At 47.2% G+C, this 26,468-nt stretch overlaps 1 protein-coding gene across 2 annotated transcripts in view; it reads left to right on the top strand.

The window, feature by feature from the left end:
- Positions 1-26,468, top strand: part of UNK (unk zinc finger) — a 670,943-nt gene that overhangs the window by 241,476 nt on the left and 402,999 nt on the right. Inside the window, exon 6 of one of the 2 annotated variants that reach the window (XM_086930733.1) lies at positions 22,757-22,874. In XM_086930733.1, coding sequence (XP_086786859.1) covers positions 22,757-22,874 — 118 coding nt within the window. Of the gene's footprint in view, positions 1-22,756; positions 22,884-26,468 lie in introns of both variants that reach the window. The other variant, XM_086930732.1, reaches the window with a different exon arrangement.

The raw sequence follows: 26,468 nt of genomic DNA, 5'->3' as shown, positions 1-26,468 counted from the left end.
CTGATTTCTTGGATGTACAACTGTTCATCAGGGACAACACCCTCATGTCCAAACTACATCGTAAAAGTACGGCGGGAAATTCTATCCTGCACGCACATAGCTCCCATCCTGCCCATACCATTCGCAGTATCCCATTTGGCGAATTCATTCGCATTCGCAGAATCTGTAGTGACCCTGATTCTTCTGCCTTATGCCTCGAGGAATCTAAACAACGCTTTCTGCAAAGGGGTTACTCAAGAGCCATACTGGATCAAGCTTTGGCCAAAGCTTCATCACTAGATAGGGCCTTATTACTTAAGCCCAAAGAGCTCCGCACTACTGGCACTAATGATAACCAGGATGATTCCCAACGCACTGTCGGGCTCATAACTACCTTCAGCTCACAAGAGCGTAAAATCAGACGCATCATAGGCACTGAATGGCCTATCATTCTGACTGACCCAGTCTTAGGCCCATTACTGAGTGAAACTCCTACCATTACTTTCCGACGTGCACCATCCATGCGTGATGCGCTTGATAGAATTGCACCTGAAAATCCTCCTAAACCTAACAAAACCACCAAAATGGGCTTCTTTAAATGCACCTCCTGCCGTGCTTGCAATTTTGCCACCAATGCCACTCACTACGTTACTGCTTTCAGTAACATTCCTATTCCCATTAAGGAATACCTCACCTGCAGATCAGAGTTCGTGGTCTATAAACTCAAGTGCACATGCAACTTAGAATACATTGGCAGTACCAAACTGCCAGTTCACCAAAGAATATTGCAGCACATCAGGGCCATTGTCAACAGTGACAGCAGCTATCCGGTTGCCCGACACTTTGGGGTGGTCCACAACAAGAAACTTAAGGACCTCCAATACATGGTTCTCTGTTCAGTGCCTCCACCTAGCCGGGGAGGCGACCGTGAAAAAATGCTCAGGCAGCGTGAAACCCAACTCATTTTGTCCCTCGACACCAAAGCCCCTAATGGTCTCAACTTGACTGAAGATTTGAAAAGCTTCCTGTAATGCTTCTTCTTCTCTACAGTTTGGTGGTCTGGTCTCTGTAGCTCTATCCATGCTCTAGCTTTTCCCTCTTTTGCTCAGTTTAGGCGTAACTGTTTGTCTGTTGGCCTATTTGCCAAATGTCTAACATGGCGTAACCTTTGAATCAAGACTCTTGTTACAATTTTTCTTGACTAGGATTTGTCGCCATGTTTTTCACTTTCATATGACGCCGCCATATATTATTTTGTTGTTTATCTGCTCTGTTGTCTTCCCTCTCCTCTCACTTGCTATTTCTCACATCTGTGGTTGGGCTCTTTGTTTTTTCTTTTTTTACTTTTTTCACTTATATTTTTTTAGCAATTTGTATTCTCCTTATTTGCCCTTATCTTGGCCCACATGTCTCATGCAGTATGTTACTCCACGCCACGTTTACCCTTATTCGTATGACCATTCATTGCTTTGTGATGAGTTTCCTTTATGTTCTAATGACTAATATGTGCAGATAACTTTTTCGGGCACTATGCCGTTATTGTCTTCAGCGCGTCTCTGATCCTGTGGTTTACTATTGTTGTTCCCATGTAACTTTTTTATGGCACTATGTCGTGATCCCCATGTTATTTTACATGTCATTCAACCGCAATCAGTTTTCATTGAGCAGCGCTGTTTCTGTTTTATTTGACATTCACTTCTTAGACTCTATCCCTTATCACATTGCACTATTTTACCTTTAACATGCTAAATCTCATGTGGTACATGCTGTTTCTCATGTGAACTCAAACATGTAGGATAATGTAGACACTGTTGCTTTATTTATTTTTCTGTTTTTTATTTTTGGGCGTTTCCTTTCCCCAATCAAGCCCCTCCCACATGCTGTATATATATCCTCACTTTTATGAGTGCTTTTGTGTGATCAAGCTCCCCAGTGGAGTGAAACGCGTTACCTCTTATTAAATGTTTTGAACCTGCTACTCACTCGAGTTTGGATTATTGGAGAGCTTTACCTTTAACTGTCTGCTGTGACGCTGTGAGGTCTGCACCCTGCTGCTGCCTGTCATTCATTGACAGGCTGGGACTCATATATATATATATATATATATATATATATATATATATATATATATATATCCATATCCATATCCATATCCCTATCCCCCTGTAGTAGGAGCGTTACGAAGACCATAAATGAGTTGACACAAAATCAAACACAGCAATTTACAATGACTAACAAACTTCCTGGCGGGGTCTGAGAGTGAAGGAATTAGTCCTGAAAGTGTCCTTGAAATAGAAGGGATTTGAGGTCAGCTTTGAAGATCTGGACGGAGGTGGTGGCATGGAGGAAGCGAGTTCCAGATTCTCACCGCATTACCTGAGAACGATTGAGCCATCGATTTTTTTATTTATTTATTTATTTTCCCCCTTTTGAAGGAGGGGGGGCTCAAGCAGAAACTTTTCTGCATTCCGAGAAGGTCTCAAGTCTCCAGACAGTTTCAGTTTGTTCACCAGATAGCAAGGGGTGGAAGTGTGCAAGGATTTCTGGGTGATGCAGGCCGTTTTGTAAATAGCTCTTGCCTCGATGGGAAGTCATTGGAGAGAAGACAGGATAGGAGTGACGTGGTCACTTCGTTTTTCCCTTTTGAAGGAGGGGGGCTCAAGCAGAAACTTTTCGGCATTCCGAGAAGGTCTCAAGTCTCCAGACAGTTTCAGTTTGTTCACCAGATAGCAAGGGCTGGAAGTGTGCAAGGATTTGTGGGATTTGTGGGTGATGCAGGCCGTTTTGTAAATAGCTGTTGCCTCGATGGGAAGTCATTGGAGAGAAGACAGGATAGGAGTGATGTGGTCACTTCGTTTGGACCCTGAAAGGAAGCAGGCTGCTGAATGGAGGACAGATTTGAGGGGGAAGAGGTGAGATTTTGGTAGGCCAGTCAGAAGAGAATTACAATAATCCAGTCAGGAGAGAACTAGCGATTGGACCAAGGTTTTTAGGTCTTACTCCGGGAAGAATCGACGAAACCCCCACAGAAGGCGCAGCTGATAATGTGCGTTCTTGGCAATGGAGTTAATGTGTGAGATTAGGTTGAGTCTATTGTCCAGTATGACACCTAGGGATTTAGCGCAGTCGACAAATATGGGTTTACTGTTGAGTAAATTCAGCTGATCCATCCAGGATTGAACAGGAGGCGGGAGAGGGAGGTAGATAGGAGGAGGAATTCAGTTTTGGAGGGATTGAGAATGAGTTGGTGAACTGACATCCAGTCGTGAATAGAGTTAAGAGTAGAGTTGAATAGAGAGCGATCTTGTGAGGAAGGCACCCTGAGGTAGATTTGGGTGTGATCTGCATAGAGATGGATTCCAGATTTGCTTAGGAGGTTCCCTAATGGTTCCAGATAGAGATTGAACAGAGTGGGTGCAAGGATAGAACCTTGAGGGATGCCTTGATCAACCACCAGTGGAGACAAGAGACTGTTCGCAATCTTGATCATTTGGGATCTGTCCGAGAGGAATGAGGCAAACCATTTAAGCACTGTGCCTTCCACGCCCATTTTCTGTTGCAGAGTGGAGGATGTTGTGATTAACAGTGTCAAAGGCTGCAGAGAGGTCAAGAAGAATCGAAATTTGCCTAGCCAACGAGTAGGTAAGTTTCAATTCTATTAAGGACGCAGAGGCGAGGATTATGCTCAATCTTTCTTCGCTTTTAATCATCAAACTTTCACAGCAGCTTTCATTAAACTTAGCAAAGCTACCTTTCCCATAACCAGGAAATAAAAACAAACTAACAGTCTCTGAATAGTCTTTTCTCTGTGTTCACGACATCCAGCCAATAAATCCTGCTGGTCCTTCCTCAACTTCCTCTTTCTTCGCTGGAGGATCACTCCCTTTCTCATCCAGATTGCTTCGTATTCTCATTTCCTGAAAGAAAACCACAATGATCACATACTACCCCTCAACAGGAGTACATGCATCAAAAACAGTTGAAGACCATGAAACATTCCATCCCATATAAATAACTATAGTACATTAGAAATATGTACAAAATCTTTACAAATGGTATAAGCCAGCAAAACGGATTACTTACATTCATACGGGGCGGGACATCAACCCACGCGCTTGCTGGGAGGGATAATCCTCGCCTCCGCGTCCTTAATAGAATTGAAATTTACCTACTCGTTGGCTAGGCAAATTTCTATTCTATGTCAGGACGAGAGGCGAGGATTATGCTCCTTCAAAGCTTGTCGACCACCACCTGAGCCACATTAGTCGGCGGCTTAAAATAAAACCTCTTAAAGGTGGAGTCAGACGACCAATCCGCTGCCCTCATAAGGTCTTCCAGGCGCACCCCGAGGCTAAAAGCTTTCAAAGCCATCGCACCTCTAGTAGAATGCGCACCAAAAACAGGTCAGTTAATGCCCGCCTCCTGCATTACCCACCGCACCCATCTGGCGATGGTGAGTGCAGAGACCGCCTTGAAAGGCTTCTTAAGGGCAATCAAGAGTTGTCGTTCGCCTGGGGGATGAACTTCCTCCGTGGCCTCCTCGTAGGCATTCAAGCACTGTACCACACAAAGTTTTGGTGTTTCCGCAAAAGCCGGATAAGAGATCGTGCGCATATTAGACTTTGTGCGTCTACTCACTGTGAAGGTAACCCCATCTGGGGAAAAAACTCTTGCGGAAATGTCCAAAGCCCGGACATCCGAAACTCTTCTGCACGAAACCAAACAAAGCAGCACCGCCAACTTGGCTGACAACTCTTTCCTAGAAAGGAAACGGTTCGGCTGCCACAACAACAGGAGGTTTAAGAACTGATTGACATCCCACAGGATTGAGTACCGGGGTTCTGGGGGAAGAGAAAGTCTTATGCCCCGAAGGAGTTTACACACAAAAGGGTGTTCACCCACTGCAGCACCGTCTACCGGGGCATGCCCAGCCGAGATAGCAGAACGAACGGTATTCACCGACCTATAGTCAAACCCTCTCTGAGCCAGCTCCGCCAGGTAGTTTAAGATGTTAGTTAAATCAGCGACCACGGGATCCACTTCCCGTGGCATACTCCAACATACCCAACGAGTCCAGGCTGATCTGTACCGTTTGAAGGTGCTGTCAGCCCACGCTCTGGACAATAAGAGTTCAGCGTGGCTCGAAAGTCCAGGCAGTCTCCAACGTTGCCTGTAATCCGCCATGCCATCAGGTGGAGCGAGCCCTCCTTCACCAACCGGTGAGGAGTCCCCTCCGACTCAACAGGAGACGAGGAATTTGGAGGAGTCGGATTGGAGAATCCCAGGAAAGTTCCAGTAGAACCGGAAACCACACTTGCGACCTCCAAAGCGGTGTTATCAACACAATTGAGGCCTTCTGTCTGCGAACCTGCGCCGCCACTCAAGTTATCATGGAAAAGGGCAGGAACGCATAACCTCTCTCCTGACTCCACTCCTGAGAAAAGGCATCCGACGCCACCGCCAACGGATCCGGCCTCCAACTGAAGAACCGGGGGAGTTGGCTGTCTGTTAGACCTGGCACCTTGGCATGAGTCTCCCTTCCACTTTTTGCTGATGTGCCTCAGATGTTTTGCTGGTGTTCGATGCTCAGGGCACTGCGCCATGGCCAATCCGTGCCGCAGTGCAAGTGCTCCCAATGTAAAGTGTATGTACAATTGATGTCCACGATTGGAGTATTTGGTTTACTATCAGTCCCCAGTAAAGTGCACGAGGCGTGCCGGGGCTTGTAGATACAAATGCCGCTAGTGGGCCTGCAGCGCTGGTTGCGCCACCCACAGAAGCGGCCTCGTAAGATATGTCCCGGGTCTGCCATTGCTGACCCCGCGTACAGTCCTGCACTGTCACGCTGACTCTGCAATTGCCCACACTTGTCAGTCCCAGGAACCTTCCCTCACCTTCATATCAGTCACCTCTATGGTAGGCCTACGGGCAGGGTGCATTGTAGCGAAAGGTAGGACAGGCCTAGAGTGTGGCTTGTCCTAGTAGTGAATTACCGCCTCTCTCGTTCTTCACTATTGAAGGGCTACTGGTTCTCTTAGGCCAGATGAGCTGTCGGAGCTATTACACGCTATAGTCCCGGTAGGCTCAGGGAACACGGTAGCAGGTCGAGTTTAGTATGCCTGAACTCAGAATAATAAAATACTTCCTTTAGTAAGGTTTATTTTAATATCCTGTGAAATGCTACTTTTAGAAAGTTAGCCTTTGCTCGCCTAACTGTTCAGCCCGCCTCTGCCAGGATGTGTATCTGCTGTCTTGGTTTGTGTGAGTGACAGGGCTGGGAGATTCCCAGGGGATAGTCGGGTGCTCAGGAGAGTGAATGAGATGCTTACACCAGGATGGGTGGGGGGAGTAGTCCTTGACTCTGAATAGGGTTGTGCTCCACCACCACAATGCTGGCTCCACCTCCTGCGGAGCGTCTGATGTCTCTGCCCTGCACCCTGAAAGAAGACTGCAGCGTCCTGTCAACAAAGTACTTCAGAACTGGGTTGAACCAGGCTCAGGCCCCCTGGCCTGCAAAGACAGAAGAAATGCAGTATAAATATAGGAGCTCCCCTCCTTACAAATCAGATTCAATTTTGACCACGACGAACCTCTGCCTGACTAGAAGGACCAAGAGAAGCTGAAGGACGGGAACCAGTCTGTATCCTGTAAGACTGGCCTGCAGTGGTTCCTTGCTGAGAACGGAGAGGAAAGGACCAGATAGGACTTTGTAGACTTGTACCAGAAACGATCTCCAAGGGCTTGATCGAGAGCTTGCCCCCTGAACGGAACCCTAGGACCATTGGGTTCTATCTGCTTTTGCCCGTTTGCTGTTTGGCCTCAGTTCTTATTCCCTCGCCAGAGTTGTGACTCTGGTGCCTTCGCCCTCTCCCAGGTCGTGACAGCTCCGAGCCTGGTCGCCCCGCCGTAGAGAGTCCCGCTCATTCCTGAGCCGCTCCTGCTTCAGTGCCGGGCCGCCTGCTCTCCTGTCACCTCGCCGCTTACGGAGCGAGCTTCGCACCTCTCATCTTCTCCAGCCGGAATCTGCACGGAGAGCATCTCATAGCCTCCGACGGTCCGTACGTCGTAACGTACCCGACTGTCTCGCTTTGCGCTCCTGCATACCAAGGCTCGTGCCACACCTCAAGAAAGGCCTCCCCGCACCGGAAGCCTCGGTGCTGCACCCGTCTGCCTGATAACTTGAATCCCCTCACAGATCCACGAGTCAGACCCTGCGTGCTAAGAAGTAGTACGCCCCGCCGGCCTGAACGGCGCCTCGCCCCGTGAGCTGTACCGATTCCGGATCGCCGCAACCCTCCACAGTCTAGCTCCTTCACCACGCTCCTCGAGGGGGATTGAGCCGGAGAGATCCTCTGGAGAACAGTCGGCCTCGTTCGGGGTCCGCCCTCACAAGTAGGCGCGCCTGAAACGCCTCGGACTTCCACCAGCAAGGTACACTTGAACTCCGTCTCGAGTTCATATCGGATCCAGGGTCCGCAACGTTCTTATTTCCCTGTCATCGTAACTTGCTAACCAACGAACATTGAAAGACTAAGTTTGCCTATTGTAATCTGGTGACCTCGAGTTACTAAACGTTATTCTGGTCTTGTGATAATCCTGCTTGAATCTATCTTTTATATAAAGTATACGTATTTTTGATACAACCATATGACTGGTGTCCATTTGTGGTGGGTCAGTGGGTTTACTGTGTGTGATCATGAATGCTAAACTTACTATCGCCCTGAGGATTAGCCTTGTCTGCTCGCGCCACACTACCTAGAGGGTGAGCAGGGGTTATTCAAAGAAGTAGTTCCCTTGCCCTGACGTGGAGCTGCCAACCAGAGACCTCCGGTTCTAACACTGTCCAACCGACATGCAAACAGGTCGATGGAGAAAGGACCCCAGCGGTCCTGTAGGTTCCGGAAGGTCTCCGGGTCCAGTTTCCAAATGCTGGCATCCCGCAGATGACTGGAATGCCAGTCTGCCACAGAGTTCTCGACTCCCGGAAGGTACTCCACTGTGACAGACACCTGATTGGAGAGGCAGAACTCCCACAAATGCTACGCCAAAGTCTCTAGAACTTTGGAACGTGTCCCGCCCAGGTGATTGATATACCTGACCGCTGACACGTTGTCCATCCTCAAAAGGACTGAAGCTTGGACCCTGTCCTTGGTCCAACACCGAACCGCAAAGGAGCCCGCAAGAAGCTCGAGGCAGTTGATATGAAGCCGTTGTTCTTGACGAGACCAACTTCCTCCGGTGGAGAATTCACCACACCTTGCTCCCCAACCGGATCGACTTGCGTCCGACTCTATCACCAAGTCGGGAGCTGAACTGAAGATTGCTCTTCCGTTCCAGGCTTCCATGTGCGCTAGCCACCACTCTAATTCCTCTCGTACCTCGTCCGTCAAAGGGACCACTTGTGAGTACGTCATGCTCTTTCGTAAATGCTGCGCCTTTAGACGCTGCAAGGCCCTGTAATGTAACAGCCCCGGGAAAATCGCCTGAATGGAAGCCGAGAAAAGTCTGACTAACCTGGCGATCTGCCTTAATGAAACTCCTTGTTTGGCCATGATTTGTCGGATTTCGTGACGTATTTTCGCCACCTTCCTAGAAGGCAAACTGAGTGTGGTTGCCACGGAATCGATGACAAAATCCAGAAAGGTGGCTTGCCGGGTTGGGGAAAGCAGAGACTTCTTCTCGTTGATCACAAACCCCAACTGTTGAAGTAGGTCGACTGCCATCCACAGATGATCCTGCAGCTGCTCGGGGCATTGAGCCATGATGAGCATATCGTCCAAATAGACGATCAAGCGGACCCCTCACGATCTCCAGTACTCCACCGCCGGCTTGAGCACCTTGGTGAAGCACCACAGTGCTGCGAAAAGGCTGAACGGTAGGCTGCAAAACTCGTACGCTAGTCCCTGCCAGATGAACTGCAGATCGGTACCACCAAGTACGCGTCCTTCAGGTCCAATCTGACCATCCAATCAAGTGGCTGGAGCACATCCCTGAGCAAGTGCATGCCCTCCATTTTGAAATGCCTGTACCCCAGCCACTCGTTGAACTCCCTCAGGTTGATCACGGGCCTCTTGCCCCCGTCCACCTTGTCCACTAAAAATATGTTGCTGAGAAACCCAGTCGGGTGAACCTCCGTGCGACATATCGCCCCCTCCTGGAGCAGTTCAGCGACTTTTGTCCACCTAAGCGGCATCCGCCGCACCAAACACTATCGGTCGTGGCCGAACGGCCTGCCTGGGCGAACCGTAAAATTCTATCCGGAAGCCCCTCACTGTCTGGAGCACCCAGGCGTCGCCAGTAAGCGCTTCCCAAGCGGGGAAAAACATCGCCAGCCTGCCCCTTACTCGCAGGCGCGACACTCACCTGTGGAATTTCCGTCGTGACCTCTGTAATTCCCATGGCCACGGAACCGCTGACCCCTGGTTGGGTAGAAGTTATTGTATTGTTGGTCCTTCTGGTACTGGCCACATCCAGAGGCTTGCCCCCTGCTTTGGGGCTGTTGATTTTGGCCACGGCCGGGCGGGCGGTTCCTGCCCCGACCGGCCCCGCGGAAAACCGGGGGGTTAAAGACTCTTTTAATGCTGGCCTGCGCCTTATCGAGTGAGGTAAACGTTGCAACAAATTTCCCAAACTCATTTTTGAAGGGTTCACCAAACCAACCCCCTTGCGCTGAGGCACCTGCCTCAGAACAGGCCAGATCGCCCAACTTGGGGTCCACCTTAATTAAAAGGGATCTGCGTCGCTCTGTCGAGCGCACAGTTGGCATTTCCCATGAAGCATATGGCGCGTTGCGCCCATGCTGACAAACCCTCCGGATCGATCAGGGCCCCTGAGCTACGCGCCTCCTCAGCCATGTCTAATATCTTGGTCATCGGACCAATAGCATTCAGTAATTTATCCTGGCATGCTCGCCACGATCTATCGATCCCCTTCTTGGGGTTCTTAATGAATTTCGCCAAGAACGTGGCCATCTTGCTTTCTATCTCTGGGTTAAACAAAACTTTGCCATCCAGAGTGGGGCGAGGGCACTCTGCTCTAAGCCCACTTCTGGCCTCATTTTCCAAAGGCTTACAGAGACGGGACGCTACATACAACGCCGCCTTCTCCGCAGGAACCCATTCCGCCGATCGCGGATGTACTATGTCGTCCGGATCCAGCATGTCCGCTATACCTGTCTTAGGCAGGTCCGCAGACCCAGACGGTCGCCATGACCTTGAGGAGCCTGCCTCATAGTCAGATACTTCAGGCGAGTCCATGTGCTGCGTTTTGGGAGAGGCTGGGTGAGGGGTCTCTGCCGGAGGGGGAGCGCCCTAGGGGGGAACCACTGGGGCAGTATGATCTAGGAAGGCCTGTTTTAGATGCTCAAAAGCGTCCTTGTCCACCCCATTTGTGCATTGCTTTTTAGGCGGTGGGGAACCTGAACCATCCGTTGCGGCCCGTACCCCCACAGCCGCCTGAGATGTCCCCGGCATGTTTATCTGCGCCATCTTCGTGCACATCTGATCGATCCTATCAGGTAAGCACTGCTCCATGGGGGTCATGAGTTCATTGACCGCCCGGTAGATAGAATAGTATAGAAATCGTCATCCCACTGGAGGTAAGACAGAGAGTCTTCTTCCTCATAATAGTCCTGCTCCATCTCTCCACAAATGCCCAGCGCACACCCAGGCAGATAGCACGCACCACAGCGTCCCAACTTCCTTGCCTGAGGTTCTCTCAGGGAGTTCAATAGTCCCTGGCACAAGTTGTACCCCTTTCTTGTCTGAGGGTCTCTCAGGGAGTGCAGTGGCCGCGGCACACGTTTTCACGGGGCTGTCAACCCCTAAGGCACCTAGCACACCCAACAATATCACGGGGAAAAAACCCTGCCTGCCCAGGTGCAAGTGCGGGATCAGGCCCCAAAGCCCCACACTACCAATTACTGACCCGTGCCACCGGGCGCTTCAGGGAAACCACCTCTGGTGCCTCGCACCACTACCTACCCGGAGTGCGGGCGTCGCGGTAAAAAGGGGGAAAAATGTATACAGACCCGGGCCGCAGCACCGGGCCATTGCAGGCAGTTACCAGGCTCAGACGTAGCTGTGGTGGAAGCGCTGAGCTTTGCTGATTGAAACACCGTGCTCCCAGAACACTGAGTCACGAAGCGGACACAGCGCCCTCTGACGGGCGGAGGACCGCACCGTGGTCGCAGGGGAAAGGCAAGGCCGCATAAGGAGCGCACTAGCGTTCCCGCGGCCCAACGAGGGAATCTGTGCCGTTTTAAATAAACATTAGGCAAACACAATCCCCTCAAACGCTGCACGAATACGCCCACAATGTCCCCCACAATAAGAGAAAATCAGGGCACTTAACTCCAGCTGCCGAGCAGCGAAGAAAGAGGAAGTTGAGAAAGGACCAGCAGGATTTATTGGCTGGATGTCGTGAACACAGAGAAAGGACTATTCAGAGACTGTTTGTTTATATTTCCTGGTTATGGGAAATGTAGTTTTGTTAAGTTTAATGATAGCTGCTGTGAAAATTTGATGATTAAAAGCGAAGAAAGATTGAGCATAATCCTCGCCTCCAGTCCTGACATAGAATCAGAAGACACGATTCCCCCGAATCCAGTATATGCAGCGCATCATCGATCACTTGCAGCAGGGCTGTTTCAGTGCTGCAATTTTGAATAAAGCCAGACTGGAACACGTCACAGAAACATTCTGACCAGGCACAGCCCCAGTGAATACACAATGCACATGTTTGAATGGCATTCAAAATGCTCTGTTATTGAACCTTGCTGTATGACCTGGCAGATTTGTTTATTTGTTAAAAACAAGTAAAAACGATTTAATAAAAAAAATCAGTGAGGATCCTGCGATGCATTACAAAATGTTACTTGTAATCCCAGTTCTGCATCATTTATATCCTAAATAAAGCCATAACCAACCCTCTCTCTGCCCCATTTGTCAATGCAATTAATATATTTTTCAGTATGATATATATAGCATATCATTATTCAAGAACAACTAAGGCTTTGAGGCAAACTGCCAGACAGTACATGCTGGGAAGTAGAAGCTGCAGACATCTTGAAGCAACAAGGGGTGGTGATGGACAGAGTTTCTGAATTAAGCAGAATACTCTCACCCAGTCAAGAGATCAGGGCTAGATCCAACACCGTTTTTTAGCTCACTGCACCATCCCAGTTCAGAACCTGGCTATATGCAAATTTGTCTGTTCCTGTCCCAGTGCATGATGGGAACAGGGCAAACCAAACTACCAAGCCAATTCTTACACTGGGAAGGAAACAAGCTTCCGGGGACCGGTTTCTGGCATTTCATCCGTCGTCGGCCCGGCTTGCTTGAATCCTGATGGTGCAATGAGCAAGGGACTCACATCTGAGTATACCCTTCCAGCCTTAGGGTGGACAAAATATTTAACAACAAGGGGGTGGTGATGGACAGAGTTTCTGAATTAAGCAGAATACTCTCACCCAGTCAAGAGATCAGGGCTAGATCCAACACCGTTTTTTAGCTCACTGCACCATCCCAGTTCAGAACCTGGCTATATGCAAATTAGTCTGTTCCTGTCCCAGTGCATGATGGGAACAGGGCAAACCAAACTACCAAGCCAATTCTTACACTGGGAAGGAAACAAGCTTCCGGGGACCGGTTTCTGGCATTTCATCCGTCGTCGGCCCGGCTTGCTTGAATCCTGATGGTGCAATGAGCAAGGGACTCACATCTGAGTATACCCTTCCAGCCTTAGGGTGGACAAAATATTTAACAAGGGGCGGTGATGGACAGAGTTTCAGAATTAAGCAGAATACTCTCACCCAGTCAAGAGATCAGGGCTTTATCCAACACCGTTTTTTAGCTCACTGCACCATCCCAGTTCAGAACCTGGCTATATGCAAATTAGTCTGTTCCTGTCCCAGTGCATGATGGGAACAGGGCAAACCAAACTACCAAGCCAATTCTTAAACTGGGAAGGAAACAAGCTTCCGGGGACCGGTTTCTGGCATTTCAGCCATCGTCGGCCCGGCTTGCTTGAATCCTGATGGTGCAATGAGCAAGGGACTCACATCTGAGTATACCCTTCCAGCCTTAGGGTGGGAGTTTCTGAATTAAGCAGAATACTCTCACCCAGTCAAGAGATCAGGGCTAGATCCAACACCCTTTTTTAAGGGTGATGGATCAAGCCCTGATCTTTGGACTGGGTAAGAGTGGTCTGCTTAATTCAGACACTCTGTTCATCACCACCCCCTTTTCTGAATCGACATCTTGAAGCAGCAATGCATTTCTTCTCTGCAGCTTCTGCACTCTGGCCCTCCCAGGCACTCTTACTTCACTATTCCTTCTATATGTAGGTTATAGAGTTATTTCAAATACTGCATTGCCTTCAGTTAGGTGCTACAATGTGGTCTCACTCCATTAAATACCTTTTTCCAATTCAGTAAATACAGTAAAAGCTGCCCTGCCTTGCTAATTATGGAAGTATTGCTAGTTTATTGGGATTGAGGTGTATACCTCCATCTGCAGATTGACTCTAAATATTTCAAGAAGAAAGTGTACCTGGGTCCCCTCAAATAGGTGAAAATATTCTACTGTCATGACTTCAGTGCATATACCTACAGTGTAGGTTTAGAAGTAAAATTTCCTTACCCTCTAAGCATCTGATTATAGCATGTAGTGCCGTAGATTCACATGCACCCACCTTCTTCCCTGGAAGAGAGATGATAGCACGTTTCATACAATACAAACATAATTTCTTTTTCTACAAACTGCAGGACACATCTCTAGTACTTTCGGCACTCCACTTTCACCTGCTGAGTGGAAAACAATCAACAGGTTGATTCGGTGTCCATGAGCATTGGAACACTAAGGGAGGAGTCCTACAACTTCATGTGACACAAAGCTTCTTCGAAGAGCAACTCATCATATCCAAATCCAACACTAAATGGCAGGAATTTCCAAACATTGCAAAACTACAGCGCTACATGCTACAAACAGATGCTTGCATGGTAATGACATTTTCCTGTAGAACGTTTCCACATGGCTTTTTCCCTATATTCTCCTTGTATTACTTGTGGTTAATTTCCATTTTTAATCTCCCCTCTCCTAATATGCGCAAAGAGTTAAGCTATATGTGTAGTAATAGCAGTAGATTGCACCAGCTTGCCCACATTCTTTGTGTGCCTTGCTTGTGGAATAGCTGTACGTTTTGTCTTCATTGAATGCTGCTGTCGGTTCGCAATCCTGCAAGAAACGTGTGTAGAGTAAAGACCCCATTTCCACTTGCGAAGATAATTTTTATTTTTAAGGCGAGTAGCTTAGAAACTGAACATGCTTCCAAGCACCTTTTTACTGAATGAAGAAGCACAATGTGTTATTCAAGGGCCCTCTCCCCTGTTGGCCACTGACCAAGTGCAGTGTATATTCGTAACCCCTGGGAAGGCAAAAGCACTAGGTCGTACAACCATGTGTGCACTGGTTCCTCGTGATTTGTTCCAGTTGTATCTGGTAATAAAGTTCCAGGGAATAGGCATTCACTGCTCCAGAGCTTAAGTCCATTTGTGGTTCCTCTAGGGACACCATTACACCATCTATATCAAGTCGTGTCCAACTACATGCCTAAGCACAATGGTCCCCTCTTCAGATTTATTATAAACTGCTTCACCTGACATGTTTTGACATTAAGAGTTTTTTTGTCTTTATTTTATAGGAATTTTTTTATTTTAGGCTAATACAAATGCATCTTTATTTCTTTAATGTCCTACCTGTGGAAGAATAAAGGCAACATTTGATCCCCATGATCTGTACATACTTTAACTTCTCAACATTCACATTCCAGACAAATGTCACCACTGTAGTAACTGTTCCAGGCGCACCCTGAGAGACAGGTTGACATCCACAAAGAGACATAATTCAAAGTCTAGCGAAACAATGACTTTGAGACATAGGAGACTTCGATGCCCAGTAGGGATTTGATGCAGAGACATACAGTAATAGGATCTTCATTCTCAATCACTAAATTTGCAGAATGGGTCACAAAAATGAAAACAAGTAGACTCTGACAACCTTAGATTCGAAATATTCAAGAACATATTTGCCGTCCAGACCATGTTATGTTAAAATTTCTAGAGCGCGACTGTTACCCTAAGGGGTCCTGCCGCTGAGTACTGCCTAATGGTTCCCATGGAGTGAAACAACTATAAAGTAAATAACCAGGTTTTCATCTCCTCGCCTAAAGGAGAGGAGCTTAGTTTCATTTCTAAGGTGGAATGGTAGATTGTTCCATGCTTTTTCGGCGGTGGCAGTAAAACTCGAGCCACCCCAGCAAGCTTTTTTAATCAAGGAAACCATCACCAGTTTAGCGGTACAACAGGGGGAGGTGATGGACATAAGTGTTCCCATGAGGCACAGGGTCAGATTAAACCCAGATCTTTTGACTGGGTGTGAGTGTTTGATTGATTCAGATGCTCCGTCCATCACCAGCCCCTTTTGTACCGCTTTTGGCTGCCATAAGTGTGGCAGGGTATGCTCAGACGTGAGTCCCTTGCTCACTTTGCCACTGGATTCAAGCAAGCCGGGCTGAAGACGGCTGGAATGCCAGAAACCGGTCCTCGGAAGGTTGTTTCCGGTCCAGGGAAGACATGGCTTGGCAGTTCGGGCTGGACTGTTCCCATGAGGCACAGGGTCAGACTGATTTGCATATAGCCATGTCTGAACTGGGGTGGCAGAGTGGGCTAAAGAACGGTGATGGATTAAACCCAGATCTTTTGACTGTGTGCGAGTGTTTGATTGATTCAGATGCTCCGTCCATCACCACCCCCTTTTGTATAAATAAATCCCTGGCAGACTATTTAATCTGCCTCTATAGGAGGCCGGCACCTCCTAACCTGTCACAGATCAGGGCATTTTTTGGGTCACTGGCTTGCTTGGCTCTCCTAAACGGACATTGATGCGCTGGTACTGGAAATCCAATGTGAGAGATGAAGACCGCGATCCCAACGATCCCTACGGGTAAGACCCGTGGTGGGGATGGTTTTCCCTCTGAATTACACCAACCGTATTGTAGGACAATAATCGCCTACCACACTCTGAGAGAGGCCACCACTGTAATGGTGCCAAAGCACGGCAACGACTCAAAACAAATCTGACGTGTATTGTCCGTTGTCCATGTTAAATACTGATACAAAAATCCTCGACAAAACGTTGGCCTACTGACTGATGCCCAGCATGGGGGGCTCTGATATATGAGTTTCAATGCAGCTTTAAGACTGGACAGCAGTACAATCATGAGTATACAGCGCCTTGGCAATGTCATGGCATGAATTGAATGGACACCAAGACCAGTGTGCCCTTGTGGCACTTGATATTGAAAAAGTGTTTGATTCCTTAGGATGGGAATTCATGTTTTAGGTCCTCAGGGCAATGAACTTTGAAATACATTTTTTGCACTGGGTTAGACTTCTATACACAAATCTGGAACTTGATTATATAGTTTCACCGCTGAAGCATGGAGTGAAGTGATGCTCTGAGGGCCCGAATGGGAAACCACACTGATGAAAGAGGCACTGCCAGGTGGTGCCTTACTGATCCACCCATAAGAGGAGTACATCAGCCCCCACAAACACCTAATCTGGTAAACCAGGTGACTCTGCGTGGGGAACGGTAGAGAGAGAGAGAGACAAATGTTCTTTAGTAGTGCACGCCCAATCGATCGGAGCAACTGTTGATGTGTATATGGGAAGCGATGTCGTTGCCGGCGTGGAAACCAGGTCTGATTGGGAAGGCGGGCAGTCAGGCGATGGTTCGGTGCTTCAGGGTCACCTGTGGGCTGCTTTTTGAGGGCCTCTGTAAATCGGGGGGGGCGTGGGGGGGGGGGGAGGGGAGGCATTCTCACCTAAGCCCCGCTGGAGTAGGAGTAGCAGTCTCGTGTTTTTTTGGATCTCCTCGCCTGCAAGGCCCTACCCAAAGGCTATAATGGGATGGGGAGGAAGCGACTAAGAGAAGTGGCCGTGTTGAGGGCCATGTGTTGTCACCTCGGCCCCAGTGTCGTTTAGGTCTTGGTGGAGGGGAGGAGGAGTGTTTGCTTAGCCTTCGCTGTGAAATCACCTTTCCCAGAGGAAAACAAAGCATAAGTTGTGGCGTTATGGTCTCAGAGGTCCTGATGTAGAAACCCGTTTGTACGTTTTGAGTTATGGCGTCACCTCAACTTCCAGTGATACTGGGCTAATCACTTAACCCTACCTAAAATAAAAATGAATTTAAACATGTGCAATGTAGTTGGTGCTCATGGTAATAACTCCAATGATTTTGGACCGAGTTCATGCTAAATAAAACTACCCAAAAAATTATCCATTCAGGAATGTGGGCCACTTTTTGAGAGTGCCCGGGTCGAATTGTGATCCCAGTCTGACCCTGCATGGAAGATGGAGGTGCCTTGTGATGTGAGATCTTAATCCTCAGACTAGGAGTATTACTTTCGAGGAGTGGCAGAGACGTTCATGATCGGAGCAGGGCAGTTTCTGGAGTTTGCCAAATTGATGGGTATGGCCTGAGGTGTGGACCGGCTTTCCGGAGATGCTGGACCCCTACGCCACCCTGGAGATTCTCCTGGAGGAAGGGGTGGGGAAGTGAGAGGAGGCTGATGTCCCATCTATACAGGGTACTGGGAAACGATAAATCACTGGCACGCTGCAGGCTCAACGAGCTTGGGATGACGGTCTCCCGTCCCCATTGACAGACGCAGGTGGGCAATGGCTTGCGCAAGTGCGGGAGGTTGCAAGCAATGGAGTTTCAAATGAGTGCCCTTAAGATATCTCTATAGCATATTTGATGCCTGCTAGGCTCCAGAGCACCTTCCTACCCAGCCAGCACCTCCGTGTCCCTGCTGCAGTGAATAAGGAACGCGTTCCTATACATGACCTGGACATGTAGTAACATACAGCAGTACTGGAGCGAGGTGGTCCTAAAGCTTGAAAGTGTGACTTGCGTTAGACTCACGTCAACCATATGACAAGGCCATTTTGGCATAGATCCAAGAGCTTTAAATGCATATAGAAAAGTGCAGGTACTCACTATTCAGAGTACCTGTGTGTTCCTGAGACGTGCCAACACTATCCTATTAAATGTATTACAGGACTGCTGAGTAAGTGGAGGTACTCACGCACACAAATTAAAGACGAGCAAGTACGCCGTGCCGGACAATACCTGCCCATTTAAAGCCCTGGTAGATCCCAAGCCCAAACACGGAAAAATCTGCATATATTTACAACCCTAGGCTTACTACTGGCCAAGCGCCGGATAGCAATACACTGGCGGTCTCCCGGCGCTCACTAAATGGCACCTGGACATTATGGAGCAAGTGCCTGCGGAAGAAGTGCAACTGAAAAGAATGTGCAGAGATGAGGGGGCGAAGGAGTACATGGCACGCTGGGCGACCATGCTCCAGACCTTCTTGCGGGCTCAACACGGCAGGGAGCCCTGAGACCTAGATAACTTCTGACTGATAACCGCTGATACCCTGCCTAACGCCATGAAGGGGATGCACAATTGACCCAACTGTACATCACTAACCTATATCGTGTGGCTCTGATACAATTAATTAAAATGTCAAAATTAGTTGAAATGTCAAGTGAAGTAAAAAGAGCTTTATTCGGTTCTGCAGCAACCATAAAAGCAAAAACATTTTAAAACACACATGAATAAAACATCCAAAGATTATGACAGTCCAATTAATTGTAATGCATAATACATTTCCTAGCAGCAATATGTTTATAAAAATATCATATGCACAAGCAATTAATTAACAAGTATGATATATTTCCTAGCATCAATTGATTTTAGAATATAAGAAGCCACATAATCTGGGGTCATTAAGGGTAATCAATACATATTCATTGCAGCATGGGTTCTTCTCACATTGAATTTTAAGAATGTAGGTTTCAGATAAAATCGTCTTAAAAAAGAATAGAACTTACAAAATAGCAAAACATGGGTGGTGCTTTGTTTGGATATCCCATCACAGGGACATAATGTCGACTGACATATTTTCGTGGTGGGAAAGCAAACTAAATGGTGTACTATGCCTAATCTCAAACTAGTCAAAACAAAGCGATGTGATGGCCTAGTCACTACTGTCACGTAATCTTGGAAACCTCTTCCGACCTCTGGCTGTTGATAAAATACGAGAGTGGGTTACTTCCCAATCACTCTCCTTCAAACCTCTTTATGATGGGCTAAAAATGTGTTTTTAATCTCCTGTTTAGATATAAATGTCACAAAGCCAAGGTCACCTGGATTGGAAGATTGAATAAATTACTAAACCAATCCCGTATATATTGAAGCCAGGGGATATTGTAACTTTTATCCAAGAGTAGACCGTCTTTAATGATGGTTTGGGTACATTTGGTCTCCTCTTTAGTCCAAATGGATCTCCGTACAAGTAATGGCCGCAAGGCAATAAGATCCGTTCAGTTAATTAATGCCTACTTCACAGTGTGTAATTTCGGTGGAGGCTGATGGGGGTGAACACAATAGGCATTTTAAAAAAGTTTTCTTCAAGCTGGTGTGCCTGTATATGATTATGGCTCCAAACCCCGCCGGAAAAGGGCTATGGTGACAAATCTGGCCTTGTATAGGTCAACCATATCCTTAATACGACAGTTGCCTAGCTTGGCTGCACATCTAAAGATCCCATGGGCACTCTTGACCCTCTTGGAATGTACATTAGCAAATTCGTTCGCCCATTTCCCATCATCGCTGTTGGCCAACTGGGATTCTGGAGCGCAGCATCGCATCGTCTACATAAAGTAAGACGGGGACGGGGTTGCCAGCTATTTGTAGTGCATTTGCCTGTACCGAACTAAGGGCTTGGTCTACTTCATTTATAAAAAGGGAAAAAAGTAACAGTGCCAAAACACATCCCTAGTGAAAGCCTCTTTTGACCTCAAAGTGAGGTGTACACTCTCCCCGTTGACCATGTCGCACCTTGCTGGAGAGTTTCTAATACAACCTTTCTAAGAAAAAAATTATTTCTTTGGGGGCACCTAGATTAGGCAAGGTTGGCCATAAAATAGAGTGGTCAACCAGGTCAACCACACTGCTAGGATCTGCAAAGCACAGATATAATCTTCACACTTTAGCGTGTATATATTTACTTAGCAAGAGTTCTAAGTTAATATATTGCTCAAGGGTTCCCAGCCCTTTTCTAAAATCATATTTAACTGGAGAGAGGATCTCATTTTCGGTAACCCAGCCCTCTCGTCTCACCTATAGTATTTTGCTCATCACTTTAACTGAGGAATCCAAGAGCGAATAGGACGATAATTTTTTGCTTCAGTTTTAATACCTTTTGTAAAAATAGGGAATATCACAGATTGACCCCATGATGGCGGTATGGTCTCCGTTGCTGCTAAGTTTAAAAACTCTGGTTAAAATGTGGCTCCATAGAGCTATTTCGCTTTTGTACAAATCAATGGGAAACCCACCTGGGCCTGGTGCTTTACCACCCCTACTACCGGTCAATCCATCATGGACTTCCTCAATGGTGATATCTAATGGCAACACCGGCCACTGACTTCTTTCTATATTTGGCAAATAAAATAAATCGCACTCAGGTTGATTAAAAATACTAGAGAAGTGTTTCACCCACTCGTCACAATTTACATACAAGATTAATTCAGGGAATGAATCATTCTTTAGGAACGGTGAGTTAACAGTCTTCCAGAATAACTTACTATTCGCTGTATCGGCTGCCTTGGATAACTTACCCCACGCTAACTCTTGGAGCTTAAATCTTTTTGCCTTAAGAACCAATTTGTAGTTATGGTGTGAGTTTTTAATTGTCTCCATATTTCTAGGTCTACTACCCAGGGCTTGTTTAAGTTTGTTTAGGGCCTGTGTACAGTTACGATCAATCCAACCTCTATTTTGTCTACTACTTCTTTCAGTGGAGATTCCCCTGAAGTAGGACCAGGATTACAAGGACAAAAAAACTTTCCTTTGTTTTTATTTACATTTTACCGCAAGATATTGTCTTAGAAAGGTTGCTCCCCTTTATCCAGCTCCCTTCTCCGGGGACACACACCTTATGAAGGGTGCCGACCTGCTGTAATCATCTCAACTGACTCCCGATGGAAGGTCGGTGACTTCCTCTCAGACTATGCAGAATTTACCCAAGTGTACATCACTTACCTTTATCGTGTGGCTCTGATGCAATTAATTAAAACGACAAAATGAGTTGAAATGTTTAATTACAAAAAGACTCCCAAGAGATTAGGGTGGTCAGACATGTTGAATTCTGAATGAGCAATGGAAGAGGAGGAATGAAGTTAGGGGAGAAGTAATTGGGTGAGAATCTTATTACCCAACCTTAAATTCGTATACCATGGTTGAGGAAAACGCTGTGCACCTTTACTAAGTATTTACGTTGTGAAGCAGGATTGAAAATACTTTTAAAAAGAAGTATTAGGTCCTAGCATGGCCGTTATAATTATGTGTGACTGTTCCACTGTGCTGTGTTGTCATCTGAAGAGTCCCGGTTAATGACCATCCAAATATTTATATTTGAAAATCTAATAAACATTTTTTTTTTTTTAAAAAAAGGATCCTTCCTTAGCAGAGTAACTTCTCTGGTCATTGTGTTGAGGCAGTATTCTATTGTAGTAGACTATATAAATACACTACAACCTGACGTTAGTCCTTGCACGCAGTCACACAAAGCACCTTGCAGTCCCTTGATTCTGTCAAGCCCAAAATATGCTTCCACTAGAAGGCGAAGACAAAGATTTTAAGGTAAAACGGGTTTAGATACTTGTTACCTAGTCTTGCGTTTTTTTCTGGTCCTGTCAAACGGCTTTACACTCCATGCATATGCCTGAACTCTGAGATATTCATTGAGCTATGTTTACTTATTTAGTGCTCGCATCTTTCTGGGTTGTTACTACTTACTGTTGTTTGCCCCAAAAAAGTACCAATGCCACCTCCGTTGTTTAGCTCGTGCTTGCTGCTGCCATCCACTTCTCGCTGCAGAAAGCATATCAGACATGCCAAGATGCACTGGATATTTGTACCATGTCTAATATGCTGGTAAAAAAAACAACTTAGTGCTTCTGGTAAGGTAGCGAAGCAGGTGTCACTTGACAAGCGTGAGACTAAACAAACATGTTCTGGATTCTCCGTTAGATACAGCAACATATTGTAAACAGCATGTGGATCTACCTGAAGTACCCACATTGGAAATATGGTTTCACTGGTAGGTATTATTTTGATAGTCCCTGTTTGGCTTTCAAATGATCATAAAGCATTGAAGTGTCCTAGAAATCTGCCTAGCTTTTGGCTTTACTTTTAGCGCTCCTTCAACAGCCCATAGAAATATCAGGCTGCAGCTTGGACAAGACGGCTTCCTAGTTAGATTGATTGAGATAAACTTGAGAGGAAAATGACAAAGATGAGCTCAACTGTCAGGCACATTTAGGCAAAACATGGAACACTGAGTTAATATAGGTTGTTGTTATTGGTTAGGAGCTCTTTAAGCTACGGTGAGAGATTTAGGGAACGCATGAATTAGGATTTCAATGAACGTTAGGACAGAATGTAGCACCTGGCAAGACTAGTTAGACAAAAACACTTCATCTAATGTCTGACAGCACACAGGTGCTGTTGTTGCTATTGCTGTTTGTGTTAGAAGGTAGTTTGGCACATTCTTTTACCTGCAGATTTTACACTTTGTACTTTTCACCTGCATCAGACCTTGCACTCTGCTGACTTTTAACTTGACTGATGTTCAACAGGTCATCCCCGTGCCCAAGCGTGAAACATGGTGACGAATGGGGAGACCCAAGTAAGTGTGATCATGGAGATGGGTGCCAGTACTGTCACACTCGCACGGAGCAGCAGTTTCATCCTGAGGTGTGTGCGGTGAGCAGTCTTTCTTGTGATACATGCTATGTCCATCAGAGCTTGCTTTATTATGGGCCTATATGATTGATACAACAATGTGACAAAATGAAAAATAAATCTCATCTCCATGTCAGCAACTGTTTTTATTTCTGACTTCATTCTGGTGAATTAATTGAGGAGTTCCACAGTAAAACGAACACTCAGTTTCTCTTAGGTAGTGGCATATTCCAGATTAATAAACTCTGATAGGGACTGTTTTAGAGATTGGCAGATATGTTACTCTCTACAAACGTTTCAGATGTCACATCTGCCTATGTCACTATTAATAAGGCGTACAGGATATCAGTCACGTTTGTAACTAAATAATAAGTTTACCAAACTCTAAATCAGGCCCTTAGTCTCTCCAGGGTTGCATCGTCATCAGTGCTAATTTTGTTGTCAATGAGTTCCATAATAAGATGATGAATAGTGGGACTGTTGAAGAGCTGGTTTCGTACCCACACAGGAAATGGCATCAGATGAGGTCACTGAAGCCATATAGTGCTCACCCCAGTGCCAACACATAAGTACAGATTTTTATTTATGTGACATGTATTCTTCAGCCCTACCGGTATCTCCTAGGGGATCATGCTTGAAGCCCTTTAATGATTATCATGGACAGATGTCCATAACTGGTCCCTACTCCATCTACTTCTGGTGCCTTCGTTCGGACCACAACTCCATCTTGTTAAGCGTTCTGGCGCATGCACCCAAAGGGCATTAAGGAGGGGAAGGAGGAGGTGAAACCATTTATGGCCCTGTTCTGGAACGAGAAACTCTGAGGCAGCTCTAGTCGGTTGATCCCATTATGAGCTTCCCGCTCCAGGTGACCCCACTGGACCTAGCTCCAGAGCCAGCTGAATCTCCACCTCTGTCCTTCTCTGACCCTTTGACACTGCAGCCTCCTCTCTGAGTCACTGGTGCTAGCCTTTCCAGAGTCCCCGACTCTGATCTGACAGCATTTCTTAATGGCATGTATTCCATCTTTGCCAAAGCATTGATGCCAGTCGGTGCGCCTTCAGGGCCCATGGTGCCGTGCAGCTTTCAGCTGTTCATGCCTTTGGCCCCAATGCCATTCAGTTCCATTACACTTTGACCATCAGCCTTCCTTTGATATGGCTGTTTGGTACAACACTTTTCATCCACTTACTGTGTGTCTGGCTCCACCTAAGGTGCCTATCCCCACGCTTGCGCCATAACAGAGACCAGGTAAGGAAACACTGAGATTTATGAATGGAGTGGAATATAGGAGCAGGATTAATGACATTATCAGATTGGACTAAGACCCTTTAAACTTGTATGCCTTGGGTGACGATGACAGCAATGACTCAGGTCAGGAGGGAATGGGCCTATTATCTGCATGTGGGCTGGACACATCCTCTGAGGTAGTAATGGATTCACCAGTTGGTCCGCCCATGCTAGAGGTGATGTCTTCAACTCCAGAAAGTGGAAGTCCAGTCCCATATCCTCACAGAAGCCCTCCTACAGGCAGACCCTTATTCCCTATCAATGAATCCCTCCTGGATCCCATCCTGGTGGCGTGGGAGAGTCCCACCTCCGCTCCAGCTGTCAGTAGGCTTGTGGCTCCTCTCTGCTGTCATGCCCTGGGAGACCCTCTATTCCTTTCTTCCCATCCTTCACCTGAAAGCCTGGTCACATGGATGCCCATCCGGAAACTCGTTTGGGACCTTTCCAACCGTCCCTACAGACAGTGTCCAAGCACTTGGAGTCCTGGGGGGAAAAGACATTTTCTGCAGGCTGTATGACATTAAAGTCCCTGAATGCGACTCACCTCCTAGCGCTCCCCCTCACAATCTATGCAATATGGCTCAGGTAATGGTGCTTCACGTACCAGATGAGATGAAGGTGCACTTTCAAGAAGTGGTCCAGGAGAGCCTGAATGTGTCACTCACACAATTAAATCTGGACTAGACACCACCAAGACCGTAGCCTGAGCTGGGTACTGCAGTCTTGATCCACAGGCACGCTTGGCTCCATATTTTGAACTACTCCTCTGATGTCCAAGCCAACCTCATGGACCTCCTGTTTGATGGGATTCGCCTGTTTGGGGATAAGGCAGATTTAGCACTGCGAAGATTCAAGACCAGTAAAGCAACAACCTGCTCCTTGGGGTTTAATCGCTGCCTCCTATGAAGGATTATCCCAATTTCAATATTTTCTAGGGATTTTCCTTTCAGCTGTACCAATTCTACCGGTCCCAATCCCAACAGCAGCAGAACCTGCTGGTTAAACAGTATAGAGGCAGAGCCAGAGGAAAGAGGCAAGGATGCACCCAGCAACTCTCCTTCTCTTCTTCCTTGTGTCCCACTCCACCAGGCAAGCCGACCTAGTTTGATTCCTCAAGCCCGCTTGGAGCCTGTGGGATGGCAGGTGTCCTTTATTTAGGCCTGCAAGGCCATTCCTTCAGATCAGTGGATCTTTCAGCTCATAGAAAGAGGCAACTCCCTTCCTTCAAGCTACACGACTGCAGCAACAGTATCCCTGCTGTTCGACCTGCACTTTTTGATCAACACGCCTTAATCTCACCCGAGGCCCTCCCAACAACTTCAGTTCCTAAGAATAGTGCTGCACGCTACTCTTCTCCGCACCTTTGCTCCACCGAAGAGGACTGCTGACGTTCAGGAATGGTCCCATTAGTCCAACAATGCATGCGAAGTTTGAGAGTTTCCTGGGTCTGCTGGCTTACTGCATTCTCCTGGTCATACATGCATGTTGGCAGGTGATGGCCTTTCAGTGGTGCTTCCAAAGGCTCTTGCCACAGTATGGGGGAGATCTGTCACTCTATTGTAATGTCCCTGAGCACTGCGGAAGAGGTGGTTTGGTGGGTGAATGAAACAAACTGGAGTTTTAGCATGGCCATCACTCTCCCACCAACCGTGGCTATGGTAATGATGGATGGATGGATGGATGGATGGGTTTTTATATAGCACAATATCACCGCCAGGTCTCAAAGCGCTTTGCATTGGGAACCCGTCCTGGTTTTTCCCTGTGAGATAGCCCCTACTGGGTATCCCCAAGGTGAAAACCAGGCATCCCGCCGCGGGGGCCGTAGTGGAGATTAAGCAAGCTATTGCCCAGAGTTGCAGAGTGTGAACCTGTGATTCCAGTAGGCACCGAAGCGAGAATTACCGAGTCCGTGGACATTTTGGGCTCAAGACCCTGCCCTGTCGGGAATTGAACCCTGGTCCCGGGTCTGATCTCAGCGTCCGGGTCTGCCACCTCTAACCAGTGAGCCACACTTCTCCACTGGAGGGTGAGGATCTCATCTGGAGATTCTGAAGATAAGAGGCCTCTAGTCTCTTGAAAAACAGTTTCTTCATGTCAGCCTGCTAGAACTGTATGCAAAACAGCTGTCACTCAAAGCCTTCCTCCCCTCCATCCATGGTTGGTCCGTTCAGATCTTGACGGAAAACAGTGAATTAATATGTCCGCAAACAAGGGGGGGGAAGTAGGGTATCACCTCCTTTGCTTGACTGTGATCTTGTCTAACCCTCAAGTGATATGGATCACCACCAATCAGCTTGCGTCTCTCTGAATGTCAGA

This window comes from Lissotriton vulgaris, chromosome 7 (genome assembly GCF_964263255.1).
Source record: "Lissotriton vulgaris chromosome 7, aLisVul1.2, whole genome shotgun sequence".
NCBI lineage: Eukaryota > Metazoa > Chordata > Amphibia > Caudata > Salamandridae > Lissotriton > Lissotriton vulgaris.
The sequence above is the reverse complement of the archived record's forward strand: the minus strand, read 5'-3'. Positions and strand labels throughout refer to the sequence as shown.